Source organism: Dermacentor andersoni, chromosome 3 (assembly GCF_023375885.2).
Source record: "Dermacentor andersoni chromosome 3, qqDerAnde1_hic_scaffold, whole genome shotgun sequence".
NCBI lineage: Eukaryota > Metazoa > Arthropoda > Arachnida > Ixodida > Ixodidae > Dermacentor > Dermacentor andersoni.
Genome location: NC_092816.1, coordinates 9,447,159 through 9,468,126, shown reverse-complemented (window position 1 = coordinate 9,468,126; position 20,968 = coordinate 9,447,159). Strand labels below are relative to the sequence as shown.

Below are 20,968 nucleotides of genomic sequence, written 5' to 3'. Positions count from 1 at the left end.
CCCTTGGGCTTGGGGCCCTTTCTGATTGGCCCGTAATGGAGTAACTCGGATTTGCTAGGCGAGCATCTCAGTCCCGTATTTTCCAGATATGATTTGACCTCATCTAGTGCCATCTGGAGGCCTGTTTCAACCTCCCCTTCATTTCCTTTGGTGCACCAGATGGTTATATCATCTGCATAAAGCGGTTGACTGACCCCACCAATGGGCAGAGAGCTATTCTGAGAGACCTCTCATTGCTATGTTGAAGAGAAGTGGAGATACCACCGCCCCTTGCGGCGTGCCCCTAGGTCCAAGCTCGAATGCCTCTGTCTTTAGATCACCAATCTTGAGTGTCGCCTGCCTCTCCTTGAGAAAAGAGCTCATATAGCTATGAAAGGCAGCACGCAGATTGAGCTCCAATATGGCATTCAGAATGTGAACGTGAGACACATTGTCAAAAGCCTTCTCCAGATCTAAACCCAGGATAGCCCTGACATCTCTGGTTGCGTTGTCAATGACTTTTCATTTTATGAGCTTCATCGCATCATGTGTGGACAAAGCCGGACGAAATACAATCATGTTGAATGGGAATAAATTGTTCTCCACGTGTTCTGAAATACGGTTGTGAATGACGAGCTTCGCCACCTTACCCACACAGGACGTGAGAGAGATGGGCTGAAGATTTGCAAGGCCCAGGTGCTTTCCTGGTTTTGGAATGAGGACAACTGGTGCCGACCTTCAAGGTTTTCGGCAGCAATCCCCGCTCCCAGACCCGATTAATCTCTTCAGTGAGGTGCTCAATGGAGTCATCGCCCAGGTTCTTTAGAGCTCTATTAGAGATTCCATCTGGAACAGGGGCAGACTTGCCATTTAGACTGTGCAGTACCGCCTTAACTTCATTAGTGCTGAATGGCTCGTCAAGCTTTGGATTTCGCTCGCCCTTGTATGCAGGGTAGTCGATTGGACTGGCGTTCTCGACCTGAAGATATCTCCTTGCCAGCCGATCTGCAATAGCATCTTCGGTTTCCGATTGCCTTGCCTCGTGGGGAACCTTCTCAACTGCTTGCCTTTGATTAGACTTGGAGTTCATATCATCTAAAAGGTGCTTGAAGCAGGTTTCTTTTACCCCCTACTCTCATTTGACCATCCATTGTTAATCTTCATTAACCTTAATTACTCTTATACCTCTTCAGTACTTTCTATATATAGTCCTAATCATAAACCTCAGTAGTTGTACATAGTCAAAGGCAATATTATATATACCTCCATAAGACCTCGCATATACCTATGCATAAGTGCATAGTGTCGTGCGTTACAGAGGGACGGACAGATGGACAGAGTTCCGAGTGAACTAGCCTTGGAATGCATACGCATTAATATGCACTGGGAGCACCTAATAACCGTCGGGCGTATGTTGGCACTTCCATGTACTTCCAAAGGCACGCTTGCGTACCCAGCACGGTTTGCTAGCAGGAGACCGCTGTGCTGCAGGCCCCGCTCGTTCTAGCAGGAGCTTGCCTATTGACCATGACAGGTTATTCTTGCCGCCAGAAGATGATGCCACAAATGAATGTTCTTCTCCTTGCTGCCACTTGCTGGTGCTCTAAGCAGCCTCCGCGGAACACAGGCCACATGCTCACGTGTTCCCTTTCATGAAGGACCATCATGTATATAGTTGTCCCACAGAGAGACGTAACAGTATGGCAAAATCCGTCTATTGCATTGCTTGTCGCTTGAATATCGTGTGCATGTGATTGGCTCTTTATTATGAGCTTCGTGAGCCAGAAAAACAAGCACTGCACTACGTAATACAGGAACAATGAAAACTTGACCATGCGAGCGGTAGAGAGTCGAGCGAAAACAGCCTTTTGACCACCCACCATGTCATTGTCAAGGGTAACGTCAGTGAGTGTTTTTCTAAAATTCGAATAAAAGTAAGCAAGCAGCATTTTCTCTAGCATTATAATCCATTGCAATAGTCTTTTAATTATCATTGGGTGAGTATGAAGGACAGAATTATAACAAGTTGCTATGTCAGGATAGTACTAGGATGTACCGGTGGAGTCTCAAATTATGTCCTACATTTGCCTCTGTTTTTTGAAAACTAAAGCTCTGTTCACGATAATATTGACGCCTTAGACGTTCGAGCATGAATCTATCACCTTAGCTTGACTTAACATTTGCCTTCAGTGTCCCCTTAATGAGGCTACCATTTTGAACAAGTTCTTTATTCCACTTGCTTCCTTACACATGTGCATATGCACAAATGTATGCATGCACACTGTAGCTGTAGAAGGTGGTCCAGATTACCAGCCAGATGCGTGCCACTGTTCTGAAAAATTATGAATATCTATAGCCTTTGTTTTTTTTGTTGCAGGCAAGCAAATCATTATCTATGAACATGGTAAATTTACTTGTGCAGTGCACTCTTAAGCGAAATTACGCCCTTTGGGTCGTATATCTTGCCACACAACAATAATCGTCATCCGTCTTGTCCGCATTTACTTTCTTTAATGCTGCGAGCCTGATACTTCCAAGTCATGAACGGCACGCGCGTCATCAGCATGACAGAGCATTCTCGACAGGAAAGTAGTGAGCGCTGTGTTTTCAAGAAAGGAACTGCAAGCAAGACAGATGATGATTATTGTTGTGTGGCAAGATACGGCCCAAAGGGTGTACTTTTGTTTAAGAGTGTGTAGTGTTGAAAATATTGCAGATGACGCCTCACAGGAAGCCAGTGAGATTGCTTGCCCGAGTGAAATCACTCGTCCATTGCAAGTAGGATGGGCACTGCTGCAATAAAGTGCATAGAGACATTTCTTTGATTGGCAGGGATGCGAAACCTGTGAACTGCACTTACAATTCAAAAATTTTACATGGCACACTTAAAGGGATTGACAACTAGCCAGAATGTGTTTGCGAGACGTTGATGGAAATGAAATTCCCATGATTGATAGTGATAGAATCTAGTACGCTGTTCACAATTTAAGTAGAAATTATAATTTTAAATTGGCAAAGAAAGTCTCATAAACCAATAAGTGGCATGACTTTGTGGTGATATCTTAATACTCCAGATGTAGTATATGAGATATCTGTATGTAAGTTGGCTGCTAAGTACAGCATACTTATTGCTTAAAATTGCAGTTTGTTTATTATCAGATGCTTCCACATTATTCTATGCGTATTACAAAGTAAAGAAAGTCCGCTCTAAGGAGCAGCACACGCTTTACACAATGCATGGCGGTGCACATGCTGTTCTACGTGTGCGAGTTTGCTAGTAAGTATCCATAGTTGTGTGGTCTCCCTGTGAGATACGAGATGCTGTCAACTAGTTGAGCCATAAATGGGTGCCAGCACTACAATACAGTAGAACCTTGTGCATACGTTTTGGAAAAATCGCGACACAAAACGTACTAACCGGAAGAACGTACGATCCGAAGCAACAAAAATATTGGAGACAACTATTGTGGACCTCTACTTAAAGCCCAGACCACACCTACGCTTGCGAACACGCGCAAGCCCGCATCTACACGCCTTTTACCTGCTGCGCCTTGTGAGGAATGGTGGTTTGCAGCCACAAAGACGTGCGAATGTGGGTGCTCACTGGGCTCACTATAGATGCCTTAGAAGATGCCACTTCGTACTTTGTTATTGACAGTGTTTCAAAATGCTTTGATATTTATAAACGTAATTGTTGTATCTTTAGAGCTATTAGATCAGCACAAAAAGGAAAGATTAGGCGCTTTCTTGTGTGATATAAATCTGCTTCAATGAGAATTGAATGTACCCTGCCGTAGCTGGGTAGCCAGGCGTGCCGATGCGAGGCAGCCCAAGCGCACGTTAACAGAGAGGAGCTGTTCACGGAGATTAGACCGAGATCGCGGTGAAACGAGTCGTGTTGCAGTGCCTGCACATGCGGGGGCGCGCTCTCGCAAGTGTGCGTGTGGTCTGGGCTTAACGTGAAGCGTCACGCGGATCGTTACGGCATGATACACTGGCACACGTCGAGCTGGTGGTGCTCTGGCGGCCCAAGGTCCATTTTGTTGCTTTCCTATTGCGTGGTGTTTTAAGAGGGCGACGGGAAACCGAAATGAAATCAAGCTGGTGGGTGACGCTGGATGCTGCCGAAGCAAAACGTGATGCCCACATCGCGCTGCCTGCAGCAGGGAACGGCGGCGCATTTAGATCATTGCCTATTAAAAGCATGGAGTACGCTACCAATGGCACAACGCACTATGCACCACGTGCTGTAAAACAGATAGGTGAAGACGCTTATCGCAATAGGTTTGGCAGTGATGACTGTGAATGTGGCGTACGACCTCTGAGAAGATTTGCTGGTACCGAAATGAGAAACTGAGTGCGCGCCGTTGTTTTCACATGAGACGGGTAGCTATATATTGTTCTCGATCGTGCACGCCTTGCCCCTTTTTATGTTCACATCGAATCTAGTGGCTGGAAAAAGGATACGATCACAGCCTGTTGCGGGGAACGGCTTCGCGTTTCGGTTATCGCCAATTAAAAGCGTGCGCTATGGTTCCGACGGCACCAGGCGCTGTGAAACACTGGTAAAGATGCTTATCGCAACAGGATTGGCGGTGATAGCTGTGAATGCCACGTGCGATGACCCCGGAGAGAGAGAGAGAGAGAGAGAGAGAGAGAGAGAGAGAGAGAGAGAGAGAGAGAGAGAGAGAGAGAGAGAGAGAGAGAGAGAGAGAGAGAGAGAGAGAGAGAGAGAGAAACTTTATTTTCATGTTGGGTGGTGTGGTGGATAGGCCCTCAGTGCAGAGCCTCGCTTGCGGCATTCTTCAGTGCAGCACTGATAAACGCCGCAAGGTACTGTCTGTTGGTCGTTGGCACTGGCTGCTTCTGTCAGCCACCCGGCATGAGGTTGAAAGATTTCTAGGGACAGGCAGGAGAGATGGGGGTGGTCCACAGCACCAGAGGATATGGGATGTGTTTGCCAATGTATCAACAGGGTGGGGGATCTTCAGGTAAGAGGCCGCAGAGGAGGTGCATTTGCGCTGGTGTAGGGAGTGTTTGTCTGGGCCTGATGAATCAGTACACCCTGTTTACGGTGAGCACTTTGCTGAGCTTGGGGAACTTGCGCCTTGCCTCTTGATATGGCCGCAGACGCAGGGGAGCCCACCCCATTCGTCTGGGCTGGTCGAGGAATGCAGGGTGCCTGGTTCAAAGTCTCGCAAGTGAGCTGATTAGCTCTTTCATTTCCCGGCAGCCCGTCATGACCAGGTATCCAGATGATTTCCAAAGGACCCTGAAAGGGCTCTTGAATAAATGTCAAAATGTGGGCCGGGAGATTGTTGTGCAACAATTTCCTGCAAGCCGCCGTGAAGTCGGTAAATATGATTCATGAGGAGGCTAAGTTACTAGGGGGCATGTGTTTGATTGCGGTTGCGATGGCTGTCAGTTCCGCTAAGGTCGGATCTGTCTCTGGGAGTAACTCCGCATGTACAGTTTGGAGGTCGTTATTCACGACTGCTATAGCGGAGCCCCGTGCACCAACGCTAGCACCAGCCTAGAAGTATATACCCTCAGGGTGTCTTGCCGTGTACCTGTTGAAGTAGGCAACTCGCTGTCGTTGCCTCTGCTTGCCTCGTTCTGGATTCATGTGGCGTGGCAGTGGAGCTATAGTTAGGAGTTCGCGTTGTTTCAGGGGTAGCGGGCGCGTGTTCACAAGGGGCGCAGCTTCTGGATGATGACCGATGCTATGGAGGATGTGCGTGCCTTGACACGTGCGCTGCAAACGCAGTTCTTGGCGACGACGAATACTGACCAGTTCCGCCACCGTGTTATGGCAACCGATGTCAAGGAGGAGCTTAGTTCTGTCACTAAACGGGATGCCGATGGCCAGCTTTGTCGCCCTGCGGATGAGCGCATCAAGGCGATTGATATCTTGCTGACTGAGATTGGTATAGGGCAGGTGATAGTGCAGGTGCAACATAATTAGTGTATTTCTTAGTTGAAGCATATCCGCCTCTTTCAATCCATTTGCTCGCTTAGAGACACTACGCATCATGTGCAGCACCTGTTCTTGCCTGAGCAGGTGATGCACTGTCGCAGCGGGACCTCCATCTTTCTGGATATGGAGACCGAGTATCTTAATACATTTTGGTTGGGAAATCAGCATGCCTTTGTTTACAATTTGTATGGTAGGCGGTCTCCATCTTTTGTGATGGACCAGTAGCAACTCAAGTTTTTCCGGCGCGCATCTAAGGCCAATAGTTTGAGCAGCCTCATGCACCTTGTTCATAACCTGTTGGAGAGTTTCTTGGATATGGCCTGGTGAAGCCCGTGTTGATCCAGATGGTGATATCATCTGCATAGATTGCATATTTGATGTCGGGGTTGTCTCGTAGCGCCCTATGGACTACGCACATGGCATGGCAAGATTAAAGAGTGTGGCGAGATCACGGAACCCTGCAGTATACCTCTCTGTGGATGGGGATACTGTTGTGAGGTGATGTCGCCTACTCGTAGCTTGTACGTGCGATTCCGTAAGCAGTCCCTGATATAGTTATAAAGCTTGGTTCCACAGCCAGTAGCTTCGAGCTCTTGCAGCATAGCATCGTGGTTAACATAGTCAAAAGCTTTCTTGAGGTTGACAGCAAGAATAGTTTTAAGCTGAGCGCTGCTTGTTTCCTTCGTGATTTCTTCATGTCGCTGCAGCAGAACGTCTTGAGTAGATAAGTGATGTTTGTATCCAATCAAATTATGGGGTAGGTGTTGGGAATGACCCCGGAGAAGATTCGCTGATACCGAAATGAGAAGCTGAGTGCGCGCCGGCGCTTTCACACGAGACGGGCGGGCGAGTATTGCGACGAAGCTGCCACGGCGGGCAGCTATTTACTGTTCTCGATTGCGTACGCCTCGCGCATTTTCTTGTTTACTTGGGATCTAGCAGCCAGAAAACGTATCATACAGCCGCAGTTTGGCAACATACTAAACGTTTGCAAAAAATCATGTTTTCCAGGTACGCATGAACCGGTAAAAAATGAGCGGAACTATTTTGTTATAATTTTTTGTGTTATCAATTGCGAACGTTGGCACCCGGAAAACATACGAAACGGGAATGTATCAACGAGGTTCTACTCTTAGAGCACAGGTGGCTACGGCAACACACTGAACTGCATATGACGTGTAAAAGCATTGTTTTGCTTTCAAGAACTTTCACTTGGCTTGGTCAAAAAACACTCTTGGCTGGTTAATTACGAAAGGAGCTAAATAGGGAACCATAAAAATTAATAGCTATTATTGTAGAAATAATTTAACGCTTCAGAAAACATGAGTTGCAGGAACATGAGCTTGATAAGCGAAATACTTTCTCACAGTTATGGCTGCACTTGTCGTCTATCTCCCGCCAATGCCAGCGTATAATCACTATCACGCTGACCTGTTTTCAGTATGCTTCCAGTGAACAACTTCATCCTCACTGCAGATCAAAAGATTTTGACAAAAAATGTTCCATGGTGTTTTCTGCGCTACCACTTCATGATTAGACACTCTGACTGGTAAACTTTCCATTGCACTAAAAAAAATGGGTACCATGAAAATTGGTTGTCAGTCCCTTTAATGTTGTTCCTTCTTTCAATTAATGATGACTTTGCCTAATGAAAGAGTATACCTGTGTCCAGTTGTCAAAATCATTTCAAAGCCCTTCTAGTAGATAGACTTAAGTGGCATATTGCGGTAAAGCTTATTTTTAAAATTAGAAGCTTAGAACACATTTTTGTGGTTAACTGTGAACCTTGCAGCACGGATTAAAGGTACCCTGAAACACCTCTTGAACTTGGTAAGAAAACGTTGCTGATCTGTTAACGAGGCTCCTGTGAACATGTCAGCCAAATATTATAGCACTGCATGCAGCTGGAAATTTACAATCTCAGCGTAAAAGCAGTGAAAAAGCTCTTGCTCTCACCCCAACAATGTCATCATGTAGCGTCATCGCAAGCAGCTAAACCCACAACAGCTATTGGCTGACTTTGTGATTGTGAGAACATTCTGAGTAATACAATTATTGCTTCTTTGCTATATATATATGTCTGCGATCTCAAAAATACAGAAAGACCATTTCATTTTTTGCACTGTCGGCATACACATGACACTTGCGTGTTGCCATGTCCGCTGCACGTGGCCTCCAAGATGAAAAGCCTAGCGCAGATATCGTAGCCGCCACGGCGTGCCGCAACAAGCTGTGTTGCCACCGAGATGCCCAACCTTTGGTCAGGGCCGACAAGGCATTGCTCCCTTGCGCCCCATAGCTATGTCCCCTGGGGAGTTTCTAGCACACTAGTGGAAATGAAAGGAGAAGAACGGTTGCTTCTCGGTCCGACAGCTACGTCTAACTTTGTTTTTGCTTGAATAATTAGAAAAAGCTTGTGCTGCAGGAAATTCTTGAGGTGGTGCAATAGTGATGTCATTCTGAGATTAGTTAGAAAAGTGTTTCATGGCCCCTTTAGGGGGACAGTAAAACATCAATACTGAGTTACATTGGATTAACTATATTATGCTTATGGAATACCGGAAACCGACGGGAGGAGGGTGGATTGACGGCTCTGCTGGAGGTCAGTGAACTTTAGTCTTTCTGCAAGAGAGAATAAAAGAAGTGGCAGAATATGGTGGTCATGGGAAAAAAAAAAGATGAAATGGAATAAATATATAAATAAACAAAAAATAAAGGGAGGAAGGAAAAGAAAAAACGAAACACTCAGCAACCCAATGAAAATAACCAAGTGCTGTTTGTTGCCTATAGCTTGAAATTTAGCATAGCAAATAGATTCTAAAGCTCCCTTTAAAACGTTTATGCCTATTGGTTGCAATGTCTTGAACTTATGGATGAGGTACGATTCTCTGTATTTTCTGTCTCATGCAGAATGGAAATTTGACTGTAGGATGTAGAGTTCATCGTGGAAAAAATATTTATAGCAGAAATCCCAGGTCGGTCTTTAATGTCCAATAACAACACACCTACCTAGTCACTATGCAAGTTCTTAAATCGCCACCTGTCAAACATCCCCACCACCCTCCCATCTTTTGTTCAACACAAGACCCACTCCCCTCGAATTATCGACGGCATTGACGCCAACCAAATCCTTTCCGACTGTGCTGTTCTAGTCACTTTTTGTGTTTCTGCCCATTACACTAACAAACCCACGAGTGAAGGAATTGAAACCATATTGAAATCCCTTGCAGTCAATCCCCAAGCGCACACTCCTGAAGTTTGCCTGTCATTTCTTAGGTTAGCTCTCACGCTCAACTATTTCAAATTCTATTCTATTAACTACCTGCAAACTTTTGGCACTAGCAAGGGGGGAACACCATTCGTTCCCACGTATGCCAACATTTTCATGGTAAAGCTTGAAGTAAACCTGATAAAATTATATCCATTAAAACCCTACACCTACCTGCGTTACGAAACCCTACGCCTACCTGCTTTACATATTCATAATATGGGAGCACAGCACAACCGCATTAACCAGCCTAATTATCCATTTCAACCGCTTTCACCCGAGTATTAAATTTACTGCTCGCCACTCTCCTAGTCAAATCAATTTCCTCAACACGATGGTCTACATAGAAAATGGAAAACTCAGAACAACACTTCACTGGAAGCCAGCTACATTTAAAATACAACAGTCATCACCCGCGACACTTCTAGCGAGGAATTTTTGTTGGACGAATGAAATGAATAAGAAGAATCTGCAGCGAAGACGACGATTACATCCACCACCTAAATGACCTTAAAGCAACGGTAGCAGAAAGAAACTATCCACAAGTTCCTCATGACAGAGCTTATGACGTCACATAAAGATTGAAGAGGCAGTTGGAATTAGCTAAGAAACAACCTACACCAGAATCTGAGAGACCATCAGCCTTTATAACAAAATATTCTAATGCCCTCTCAAACACAAACAACATCCTACGAAAATACCACTCAATATTACCAAGTAACGAGCGTCTAAGAAAAGCGTTCTTGGTGGTACCGAGGGTGACCTATCACCGCAACAGAAACTTTGAAGACATGTTAGTGCATGCAGAAGTCAGCCTGCATCAGTCCCTCGCAATGGAAGCATGTTGTCGCCCCAGGTGCAAAACCTGCAGGCACCTTCTAAGTGACATTAAAATTAAAAGCACCACGATTAGTTGTACACACGAAGTGAAAACTAGTCTTACTTGCACTAGTTTCGATGTGATTTATGCGCTTGAATGTTCCTTCTGTAAGAAACAATATATCGGTGAAACAGCAGGACAATCAATCAACGTCAGGTTCAATGGACATCGCACGGACTCGGCTAAAAAGCTTCTCAAACCCGTCGATGAGCATTTTACCAACTTTGATGAACTTAAACTCTACATCCTACAGTCAAATTTCCCTTCTGCGTGAGACAAAAAATACAGAGAATCATACCTCATCTATAAGTTCAAGATATTGCAACCAATAGGCATAAATGTGTCAAAGGGAGCTTTAGAATCTATTTGTCATGCTAAATTTCAAGCTCTAGGCAGCAGAACTTGGTTATTTTTCATTGGGTTGCTGAGTGTTTCATTTTACCTTTATTTCCTCCCTTTCTTTTTTTTTGTTTGTTTCAATATTTATTGCATTTTATTATTTATTCTCACGAGCAAAATTTGTTGCCGCTTCTTCCATTCTTTCTTGCAGAGAGACGATACTTCACTGACCTCCAGCAAGGCAGTCAACCCCCTCCCCCCCCCATCGTGTAGGCCCCTTACACGAAAAAACGAACGTGCAGTGACACGTCAACCGGCTGACACACGGCACTACCGCACATTTATCCACAGATGTTGAATAGCGTACCTCTCTTTTCAATTTTACACCCTCGCCGCTAACACGCCCTCATTCGCTGCCTCACCCACCCATACCCCCTCTCCTCTTTAGAAGAACCTTACCTATATATACTGTATTGAGGAAAGCATTTGTCGCCTTGAAAAAGACAAGCCCACTTGACGAAACATTGGCTTCTGCTTTTACCTCATTCTCGTTTTACTCATGGTTTGCACAGATTGTTTTTAGTCGGGAGAGAGAATTTACAAACTTCGAATTTTATTTTATTGCAATGGCAATTATGTGGGCACTCCAGGCGCATTTCTGCCATTGACATCTGCGTCGCCATGACGTTCCGTGTAAAGTCCCAGAGCGATAAAATCGTTGCTGTGCGCCGTATGCTGTATGTGTGAGTGAAAGCGTGTGAGGGTGAGCCAGTAAACATGGCTCAATCTCGCGTACGCGAGCGAGGAAGGAGGGCTGGAAGCACGCCCCCTCCTATTGTGTGTGATGCACGGGGTTGAGGTGAAGGAAGGAGAGCATTTTTCTGCGCTGGCTGCTGCTTACGGCACGGCTGTGTGGGCGCCGTATCTTGGAAGCGATCTGCAATGTGGCCAAAGTGTGAGCCCATGCGGGCCTCATCTTCCAAGTTATCTGCAACATTGGCAGGGTGCGCGTAGTGCCAGTAGCTGCATATGCGCTGTGCTTTTGACGTTTCATTCGCGTTGAAGCAAGAAATGCACGAAGGTCAATTCGCTTGCCACTGCTTCCCTGACTCCTCACTCCACCAAGTTTCGACAGCAAGTTTCCACGTTCATCGAGTGAGATGTGTTCATGTTTACCTGTGTGCGTGTGACATCATGCTTGTTAATTTAGTTAGTAAGTGAATGTTTAAAAGTTTATACGGCTGATAACTATCCATACTACTAGCTATCTACTAATTTGCTATCGCAATCGGTTCTTCGCCTTTCAGGCAAAACTGCAACTTTTTGGTAAAATTATAGAAAGGAGACTGAATGAAAACATGCACTTTGAATCTGCTTGTTGTTCTTCACTTTTAACCTCTGGAGGTAGTGATCAACTATGGACAGCCTAAAGAATCTTCCTGCTTTGTTACTTGGCTATCTGTGACGATGCTTCTTTTACTGCCATCATTGTATTTCTAGCCAGTTGAGACTATTGGGACTCTTCTGAAAGATGTCAACCAGCAAAGAAAGAAAGACAGCCTCCCGGAGGTTCTTTTTCACACGGATGCTGCACAAGCACTTGGCAAAGTGGCTGTGAATGTGGATGTTCTGAAGGTGGACTATTTGACCATTGCAGGGCATAAGGTAGGTGTAACCCACCTTTTGCCTGTACTTCTATGTCTAGAAATTTGGAAGGGAAATTGAATCCCACTTCGAAGGGCTTTGTAAATATGAAAGCAGCAAACATAAAATTTAATGTTTCATGCCTGAGGCTGTGAAAGCTGTCATGCCAATGTTTGTTGCCTACTTTTTTATTTTATTGAAATATCTAAGCTTAACCTTTGAGGCACTATGTACACAATGGTGTACACTGAGATAGTGCACAAACTGCTAAAGCATTGATGAAATCAATGATATTTTAAATGTGTAATAAATCTTGAAACGCTTCTGATTGGAATGGTGCTGCAAGCTGGATAACATGTGCAATATTCTTGAGTAAAACAAGTGAGAAGGAAAACTGTTGGGCGTTCTTGCTCAGTGTCAGTATGCTGTTGTATGTAGCAGGTTAACTTCTTTAATTTTTTTCACAATGTCTTGCACCTGGCATAATATTCAAGTGGCTGGATAGGTAGTTTTGAAGCCTGCTAGACATAAAATGGTTTATGTTCTCATATCTGATGTTTCAGTAGTGAGTTTTCACATGCAGGCCACATTCTTTAAACTCACTAAAGAATGCAAAATTTTAAATATATTTTACAGCTGTATGCTTTTTATGACTCTTAAGATCTAAGAAATGCAGTGAAAGGAAAATTTCAATCAACAGAATTGGTGCGTGAGAGGGTTAAGTATATTTGTACAGTGCCTCATGTTTAATTGGATTTGGTAGGGCCATACATTCTGACATATGGTGACTTGTAGTGTATCAGGAGCACAGTGCCCTGGGTGCTGTGTTTCTATGTATTTGGCAAAGAATCGTACAAAGAAATGTTAGGCTCTAGAAAGACTGAAGGTTGGTTCAATCCCTAATGCAAATTTGTGTCATATATGATAGCACAAAGCATGAGGATAAATTCAAGAGCAAGAGAATCGCACCTAACGACAATGGCAGGCAGGACGGACTGCTCTGGGTGTAGCCGCTGAGCAGCGGCTCTGCCACTCGAGCCTTTGTTTTCTCTGCAGCTTGTAGCTGAATGTCGTGAACATCTGCGCCCAGGGCATGGGTTACTTGATGCCATTTTAATATATAATGTTGTAGCTGCTAACTGTGGGCTCAGAGTTCGCAGTGTCTAGTGGCACAATTTCTAGAAGGCTTACGGAATGTGACATGTCGAATGGCCCTGTATTGTACTTTTTATTTTTACAGAAATAAATCCTGAAATACTGTCAGAAGTAGGAGCGTTGTCCTTTTAGATTATTTCACATTCATTATACAAAATCTACGTTAAGGAATAAGAGGGAATGGCAGAAAAAATATGAGAAAGAGATATATATATATATATATAGAAAGAGAGAGAAAGGAGGGCCCCCTCATCCTCTCTCTCCCTCCCTCGGCTTTGAAGCCGAGTGACACCACTAGTCAGGGCTATTGGTTATAGAGTCAAACTGTCACTGTAGAATGTGTTTTCAATTAGCTTTTACCATTTTTGTGGTGTTCTTCATGGACAGAGGCCTCCTTTGGTGCATGGGTAGGTGCAAAATATCTTATGTAACTGGGAGATTCAATGTGCATCATTCTATGCAGTTCATATTAAAGCAGTACTGCAGAAGCATTTGTATTGCTTGCCTCAGATGCTAGAATTATTTTTGGAGACCGCTTGCATGCATCGCTTGCATGCATCTCGCTTGTTCGTTTTTTTTTACGTGTATGCTGCTGTGATCTCTGTAAAAATATGATGAGGATAATTACAATTGTGATGACAAGACTAAATTATTTGGAATCTCTAGGTTTCAGTGGATCCATGGCTTCTGGTTCCACTAATAATAATCATCATAATATTTTTATAGTATCCACTGCAGAACAAAGGCCTCTTCCAGCGATCTCCAGTTACCCGTGTCTTGCGCTAACTGATTTCAAGTTAGGCCTACAAATTTTCTAATTTCATCACACCACCAGATTCTCTACTGTCCTTGACTGCGCTTCCCTTTCCTTGCATCTATTCTGTTACTAGTTGACCACTGGTTATCTGCCCTATGCATTACGTGGCCTGCCCAGCTCCATTTTTTTCACTTAATGTCAATTAGAATGTCAGCTACTCCCGTTTGCTCTCTGATCCACACTGCTCTCTTCTTGTCTCTTAACGTTTTTTGCTCCATCACTCTTTGCACGGTCTGTAACATGTTCTTGAGTTTCTTTGTTTTAAGCTCCAAGTTTCTGCCTCACATGTCAGTACCGATAGAATGCAATAATTGTACGCTCTTTTTTTCAAGGGTAGCGATAAGCCGCCAGTCATATTTGGTAATGCCTGCCGAATGCACTCCAACCCATTTTTATTCTTCTGTAAATGTCCTTCTTAGGATGAGGGTCCCCTGTGAGTAATTGACCTTAATAAATGTACTCCTGCACAGACTCTAGAGGCTGACTGGTGATCATGAATTCTTGTTTCCTTGCCAGGCTATTGAACATTACATTTGTCTTCTGGATATTCATCTTCATCTTTATGCTTACGCTTTCTCAGTTAAGGTTCTCAATTATTTGTTGCAATTCGTCCCCTGTGTTGCTGAACAAGACAGTCATCTGCGAACCCAAGGTTGTTGAGTATTAGCCATGGATCCTCACTCCTAAACCTTCCAAGTATAATAGCTTGAATACTTCTAAGCATGCATTGAATAGCATTGGAGAGATTGTGTCTTCATGTCTGATCCCTTTCGTGATAGATATTTTTCCACTTGTGGAGAATCTTGTGGTTTCACTTATACGGTCTCTTATATTTCCACTTATGCAGTGTGTTGTTTTTATGATTACCTTTAATGCAAGACGGCATTCTATTGAAGGCTCACTATTGCATCTGATTTAGCCACCACCTGTGGGCAGCCAAACATGTCCTGAAGGCTGCATGGATGAGAAGCAGCTGTGAAGTGCCAACTTTTGTAAATAGGCTGTATGAAACTTCCAGCCAGCACTGCTGGACATGTCTTAATTTGTCATTGCTGGGAACTGTACATTGATAGTGTGCAGTTCAGTAGAATTCATCCTTAAATGGAATGCCCATCTCAAAGTTAGTCATTGGCTGCAACTGAGATATGACATGAAGGCATACTCGTATGTGCAGATGTCTGCCTGGCACTTCATACTAGACCGTCTTTTCCGGTAAACTTTTCCAGTAAATATGCTAGACCCCCTCTTCTGCACCCACTGACTCAATTCCTCTCAGCAGAACAAGAACCGCCCGATAATAATGTTTCTCTTGGTTTAAGGACAGAGAAGCTATTTTAGCAGCTTGCAACAAGTTGAGGGAGGCCAGTGTTTCTGTCTGCGAGGATTTCTCTTGTTCAGTTTGTTAAACTCACTGAAGGCTCATTGACTTCGCCAAAAAACAGAACTCACAATTTAAACTATGATTGGACAAGCTCTTTACTGAAGGAAGTTGCTACATTTACGATACCATTTCTGATTCTATGGGTCAAAAAAAAAAAAAAGTAAGTATCAAACGAGACTGGGTTTTTCCCCAGCCTAATGTCAGCCTTTGCCATGACATACATGTTCTGATTATGTTAAACACTTATTAACTACCGTAGTGGGAAAAATAAAAACGACGCACTTGAAGCTCTTTTGTCCTCTCTGGATTCCGATATTGTAATTTGGACGGAATCTTGGTTGGACAGCACTATCCTCAGAGTTCAGAGGTGTTCCTCACAGGGTACATCTGCTATCGAAAAGGCAGAAATACGAGCATGAGGCGTGTTTTTACTTGTAAAACAAACTATTACTAGCTTTTTGTTTGCTTTTGGTGATACAAGACATAAATACAACAGATGTCAAATAGCTCTTGGAAATGAGCATTACACGATTGGGTCATTTTATTATCTGCTCAATGATAATTGTTCTTCAACTTTTCATGTGCTTTCTGCCATTTTATTCAAGATATCAAGTGATTATTTCATAATAGGTGGCGATTTCAATTTATCTGTAGTGCAATGGTCAAATAAGTTACCTGTGCTTTCTTCACAGTCATCACTGTGCAATGCACTTTTTGGTCTCATTACTACTCATGGCTGTTTGCAGTTAGTTGATTTACCTACTCGTTGTCATGAAAACACTGCTTCCAAACTTTATCTTTTGTTCATAAATTTTCTTAGTCTGCTTCACTCTGTTCATATACCGTACCCTGTATAAGTGACCACGAATGTGTCAGTGTCAAGTCCTAGACCGTATGTAGTAGTTCCAAGGCCTAGAAAGGTTTATTTTTTTTTTTAAAAAAGGAACTACTTCGAAATAATTCATGCACTCGAACAGCATTTTGACAGTTTCTCTATGCTTAACCTTACAGCTACTGTATCTGAGCTATGGGCGATATTGAAATAGAAGATCTCGACGCTTATTACACAATCTATCCAAAGTTCTTTCCTATAAGCAGAGGCTAAATAAAACTGTGGTTTACCACTGAAATTAAAACACTTATAAGCAGAAGAAAGCACTTATACCAGCGTCTCAAACACAGCAGAACCTCTGATCCTTGTCAATCTAAAACAGTTGAGCAGTCTAATCAGCTCGAAAAGTGCAGTGGCAAAGAACAGTTTTTTTTTAAATTTTAGAGTCATGTACCAAAGAGAGTCCCAAACAATTATGGAAACTGGTAAAAACAAACAGCAAAGATGAAGTTGTGATTCCACCCTTAACGCTTGAGAATGTAACTTTACCTGACGATGGTGAAAAAGCAAGCTGCTTGAACAATTATTTTATTTCAGTTTTTTTTTTGTCACTCTATGCTCAATCCTGCCCCTACCTGCCTGTATAGATTAAACGAGTTCAATCCCGTGCCAAGTGTTAGTATCGATGACTACAAACGAGAAGAAAGGGGGTTAACCGAGGGGCCCGATTTTCATTAGTCATATCATAAGAAGCCAACAAACACTGACACCAAGGACAACATAGGGGAAATTACTTGTGCTTAATAAATGAAATAATGAAACGATAAATTAATGGAAATTATAGTGGATGAAAAAACAACTTGCCGCAGGTGGGAACCGAACCCACAACCTTCGCATTTGGCGTGCGATGCTCTACCAATTGAACTACCGCGGCGCTGTTTCCCCATCCACTTTCTTGGGTATTTATGTGTCCTAGTAGAACCCTGGGAGTGTTAGCCTGTGCCACCACTCGCAGACCTTGGCGGCAGACGTGGAACGTCCTTTTTGCCGCAGGCGTCACGAGAACGTGATCTTTTTGGGTGAAGGCATAACAAATTACTTAATTAATGGACTTAATTTTACATAACGAGGGTCTCGAATGCAGCTACATTGATGCCTTCAGGTTACATAACGAGGTGTCGAATCCAGCTACATTGATGCCTTCAGGTTACATAACGAGCGTCTCGAATCTGGCTACATTGATGCCTTCAGGTTACATAACGAGGGTCTCGAATCCAGCTACATTGATGCCTTCAGGTAGCATATGTGGGTTTATTGACCAGTTGCCTTCACCCAAAAAGTTCACGTTCTTGTGACACCTGCGGCAAAAAGGACGTTCCACGTCCGCCGCCAAGGTCTGTGAGTGGTGGCGCTGGCTAACACTCCCAGGGTTCTACTAGGACACATAAATACCCAAGAAAGGGGATGGGGAAACAGCGCCGCGGTAGCTCAATTGGTAGAGCATTGCACGCGAAATGCGAAGGTTGAGGGTACTGTTTCCACCTGCGGCAAGTTGTTTTTTCATCCACTTTAATTTCCATTAATTTATCATTTCATTATTTCATTTATTAAGCACAAGTAATTTCCCCTATGTTGTCCTTAGTGTCAATGTTTGTTGGCTTCTTCTGATATATCGATGACTACAGTATTATGAACCTTCTCACAAAATTAAAAACAAGCTCTGCACCTGACCCTGACAGTATTCCAAACTATATCCTCAAATCTTGCACTGGCATCCTTTCTAAATACTTAACATTACTATTCAGAAAGTCCTTGAATGACTGTGAGCTACCTCGGGACTGGAAAGCTGGTAACATTTTTCCCATTCACAAATCAGGCCTATGGGACAAGGTCTTTAACTACAGGCCAATATTCCTAACTAGTGTTGCAAGACGCTCGAACATGTTCTATACACTATTATTTTCTCTCATCTTCAGGATTATACGTTTCATGTTAATTTTCAGCATGGTTCTTGCTCTGGTCATTCCTGTGTAACTCAGCTAACAGAATTTACCCACGACATATTCAGTTTATTCGACAAGAGCTCACAGATCGACTGTTTACTACTTCACTTACAAAAAGCCTTTGACAAAGTACTGCACGATCTTCTTCTCTATAAACTGTCTTTGCTCCATTTGTCCGATAACATTTCTTATTGGCTTCACAACTGCTTTAACTGGTCGTACACAAAATGTAATAATAAATGGCGTAGAATCATCCATGGCATTCGTTAAATCTGGGGTACCACAGGGATCCATCCTTGGTCTGCCTTTGTTTTTAATTTAAGTAAATAACATAGGTACCGGTATCACATCTAAAATTAAACTTTACGCCGATGATTGTGTTTTATACAGGGAGTGCGCTGATCACTCGGTCCAGTCAGCATTACAAAGCGATTTGGACTTAATTTTATCCTGGTCACAAAAATGGAAGATGCCTTTAAATATAGCAAATGTAAACATGTCAGGTTCACTTGCAAATGCGTACCACTTCGCACTTTTTTTTTTCCTTAAACAGCCAAGTCATCGGAAAAGTGAACAAAGCCAAGTACTTAGGTGGAACTTTTTCATGAAATCTAACCTGGAATGAACACATTCATAACTTAACACTTAAAGCAGGGCACACTCTTAAATTTAGTAAAAGAAATTTTGAGCATCCACTGCTTACGATAAGGGAGTTGCTTTGCTTTACCAATGTCCGCCCTATTCTAGAATATGTGTGTATTATATGGGACCCCTATAACCAAATACCAATTAACAGAATTAAAGCCATTCAAAATCGTGCGGCGTGCTTCGTGGCTAGAAAATATTCTATGCCAAGCAGATTACTGACATTAAATGTAGCCTGAATTGGGACGAGTTCGCCATATGTTGAAAACGTTTTTGTGTCACATTCATTAAAAATGTTTTACTGAATCGACTAGTTCTCGATAAAGGTAAATACTGCAGCCATCAACTTAATTGTCTAAATGCAATGACCACCCTTTCAAGATAAAAGGCTTTTTGGCACGCACATCTACATAACAGCAATCCTTTTTTCCGCACACTATCACACTGTGGAATTTGCTGCTCACCATTTGATGATTGCAGTTTAGCCTATAGATATGTTTCTTTGTTGTGTGTTCTTTTTGATTACTTTTATGTTTCTTTTTTCATTTTTCTATTTCTTTCTTTTGCTTCCCACGCAAATGTTATCTGCTGTTTTTGCATGCCATAATCAGTGTCTGTTGTGTTCTGGCTTAGCTGCTTACCAGTGCCGTTATTGTGTTCCCACTTTGGTTGGTTGTGTACCTCTAGGGTAGGTTTCACATTCCCTTTACATGTCTTCACCCATCATTGAATTGTATAGTGTCCGCGTTTTCTTTCACATGCTAATTTTGCCAACTGAGCTAAATTGTACGCCTTTTTTTTCTCATTGCTCTCTCATGTGTGGTGCATACTTCGTGTGTTTTCGTTATGCAATTCTACCTCTACTGTAATGCCCAAATGGGCAAAATGTAGGTATATATATATATAAATAAATAAATAAATAAATAAATAAATAAATAAATAATTAAATTAAATGTTGAACAGTTGTAGCTGTTATGTCTGTTTTATTACCATTTAGGTGTTTCCTATAAAGGGCCCCTCACCATGCTTGGCCATTCTAAACAAACAAGAGTACAGTATACTTCATGCAATTACAACCGTGTCTGCTAAGTATTGCAGCACTAAACATGGCGAAAATAGCTCGGATTTTAGAACAAACACTGCACATTCTCCCTCTCAAGGAAACTGCACTTCCAGCCAGAGAGTCAGCCATAAGCACAAGTGCCTTTTCGCAGTGCAATCTACGTCACTCACCATGACTAATCATCCAATGCGAAACGTGCACCGGTGTCACTGTAGATGCGCCACACAGCAAAAATGGAAGAGAAGAAAAAGGAGGACTGGGATTGGTGCCGCGGTACGTCTCTCGGCTCTACTGTGGGAGAAGGCAGGGAAGGAACATAGCTTGGAAAAGGTACTAGAGGCAGAGGGAGCAAGTGTCTCTGCTGGCAGCGGCGCTCGCCTCCCTATGGCATGGTAACAGGACAGTTAATTACTTTTATCGCCTCCAATAATGAACTGATTTGAAAAATTATTTTGGTAAAACACCCCTTAATGGTGTTTTAGAACTGCCAGTGTGAAACCAAGATTTGCAATCAGGCCTGGTGAGTGGCCCTTTAAGGGTATGAGGTCTTTCCAAAAAGCTCATGCGGTGAGTCAGCAGTAAAATGGGAGTGGGTTTAGTCGCCGAGGCTCTCTTGCTCTCTGCACTTGAAGGGCACACTTGACCTCTAGTACAAGTCGGACTGCTGTATGACAAGGAAGAATTTTATGTGTGCACTTTGTGTAGCTCATTTTTAGTCTTTGTTGAAATTGAGATTGACAAACAGATGGAACAAAGGTACAATATCAAATTTCTTCCGAAATTGGGCAAGAATGGTTCAGAAATTTATCAAATGTTGCAAAAGGCCTATGGAAAGATGCCCTAGCGAAAAGGACTGTGTTCAAGTGGGTCCAGCATTTTTGGCAAGGCCGCGAAGGTCCCAAGAATGATGCAAGATCAGGATGCCTCTGCATCTCATTGTGTTATCTTGGGCTCAGTGACTGCCGAACGACTGTCATAATGATAG

At 43.1% G+C, this 20,968-nt stretch overlaps 1 protein-coding gene and 1 non-coding gene across 2 annotated transcripts in view; one reads left to right on the top strand and one right to left on the bottom strand.

The window, feature by feature from the left end:
* Positions 1-20,968, top strand: part of LOC126520594 (selenocysteine lyase-like) — a 114,891-nt gene that overhangs the window by 55,116 nt on the left and 38,807 nt on the right. The window contains exon 7 of the mRNA XM_050169388.3: positions 11,944-12,108. Coding sequence (XP_050025345.1) covers positions 11,944-12,108 — 165 coding nt within the window. The remainder of the gene's footprint in view (positions 1-11,943; positions 12,109-20,968) is intronic.
* On the bottom strand, positions 17,134-17,206 carry TRNAW-CCA (transfer RNA tryptophan (anticodon CCA)). Its single transcript has one exon. It is a non-coding gene; the product is annotated as a tRNA-Trp (tRNA).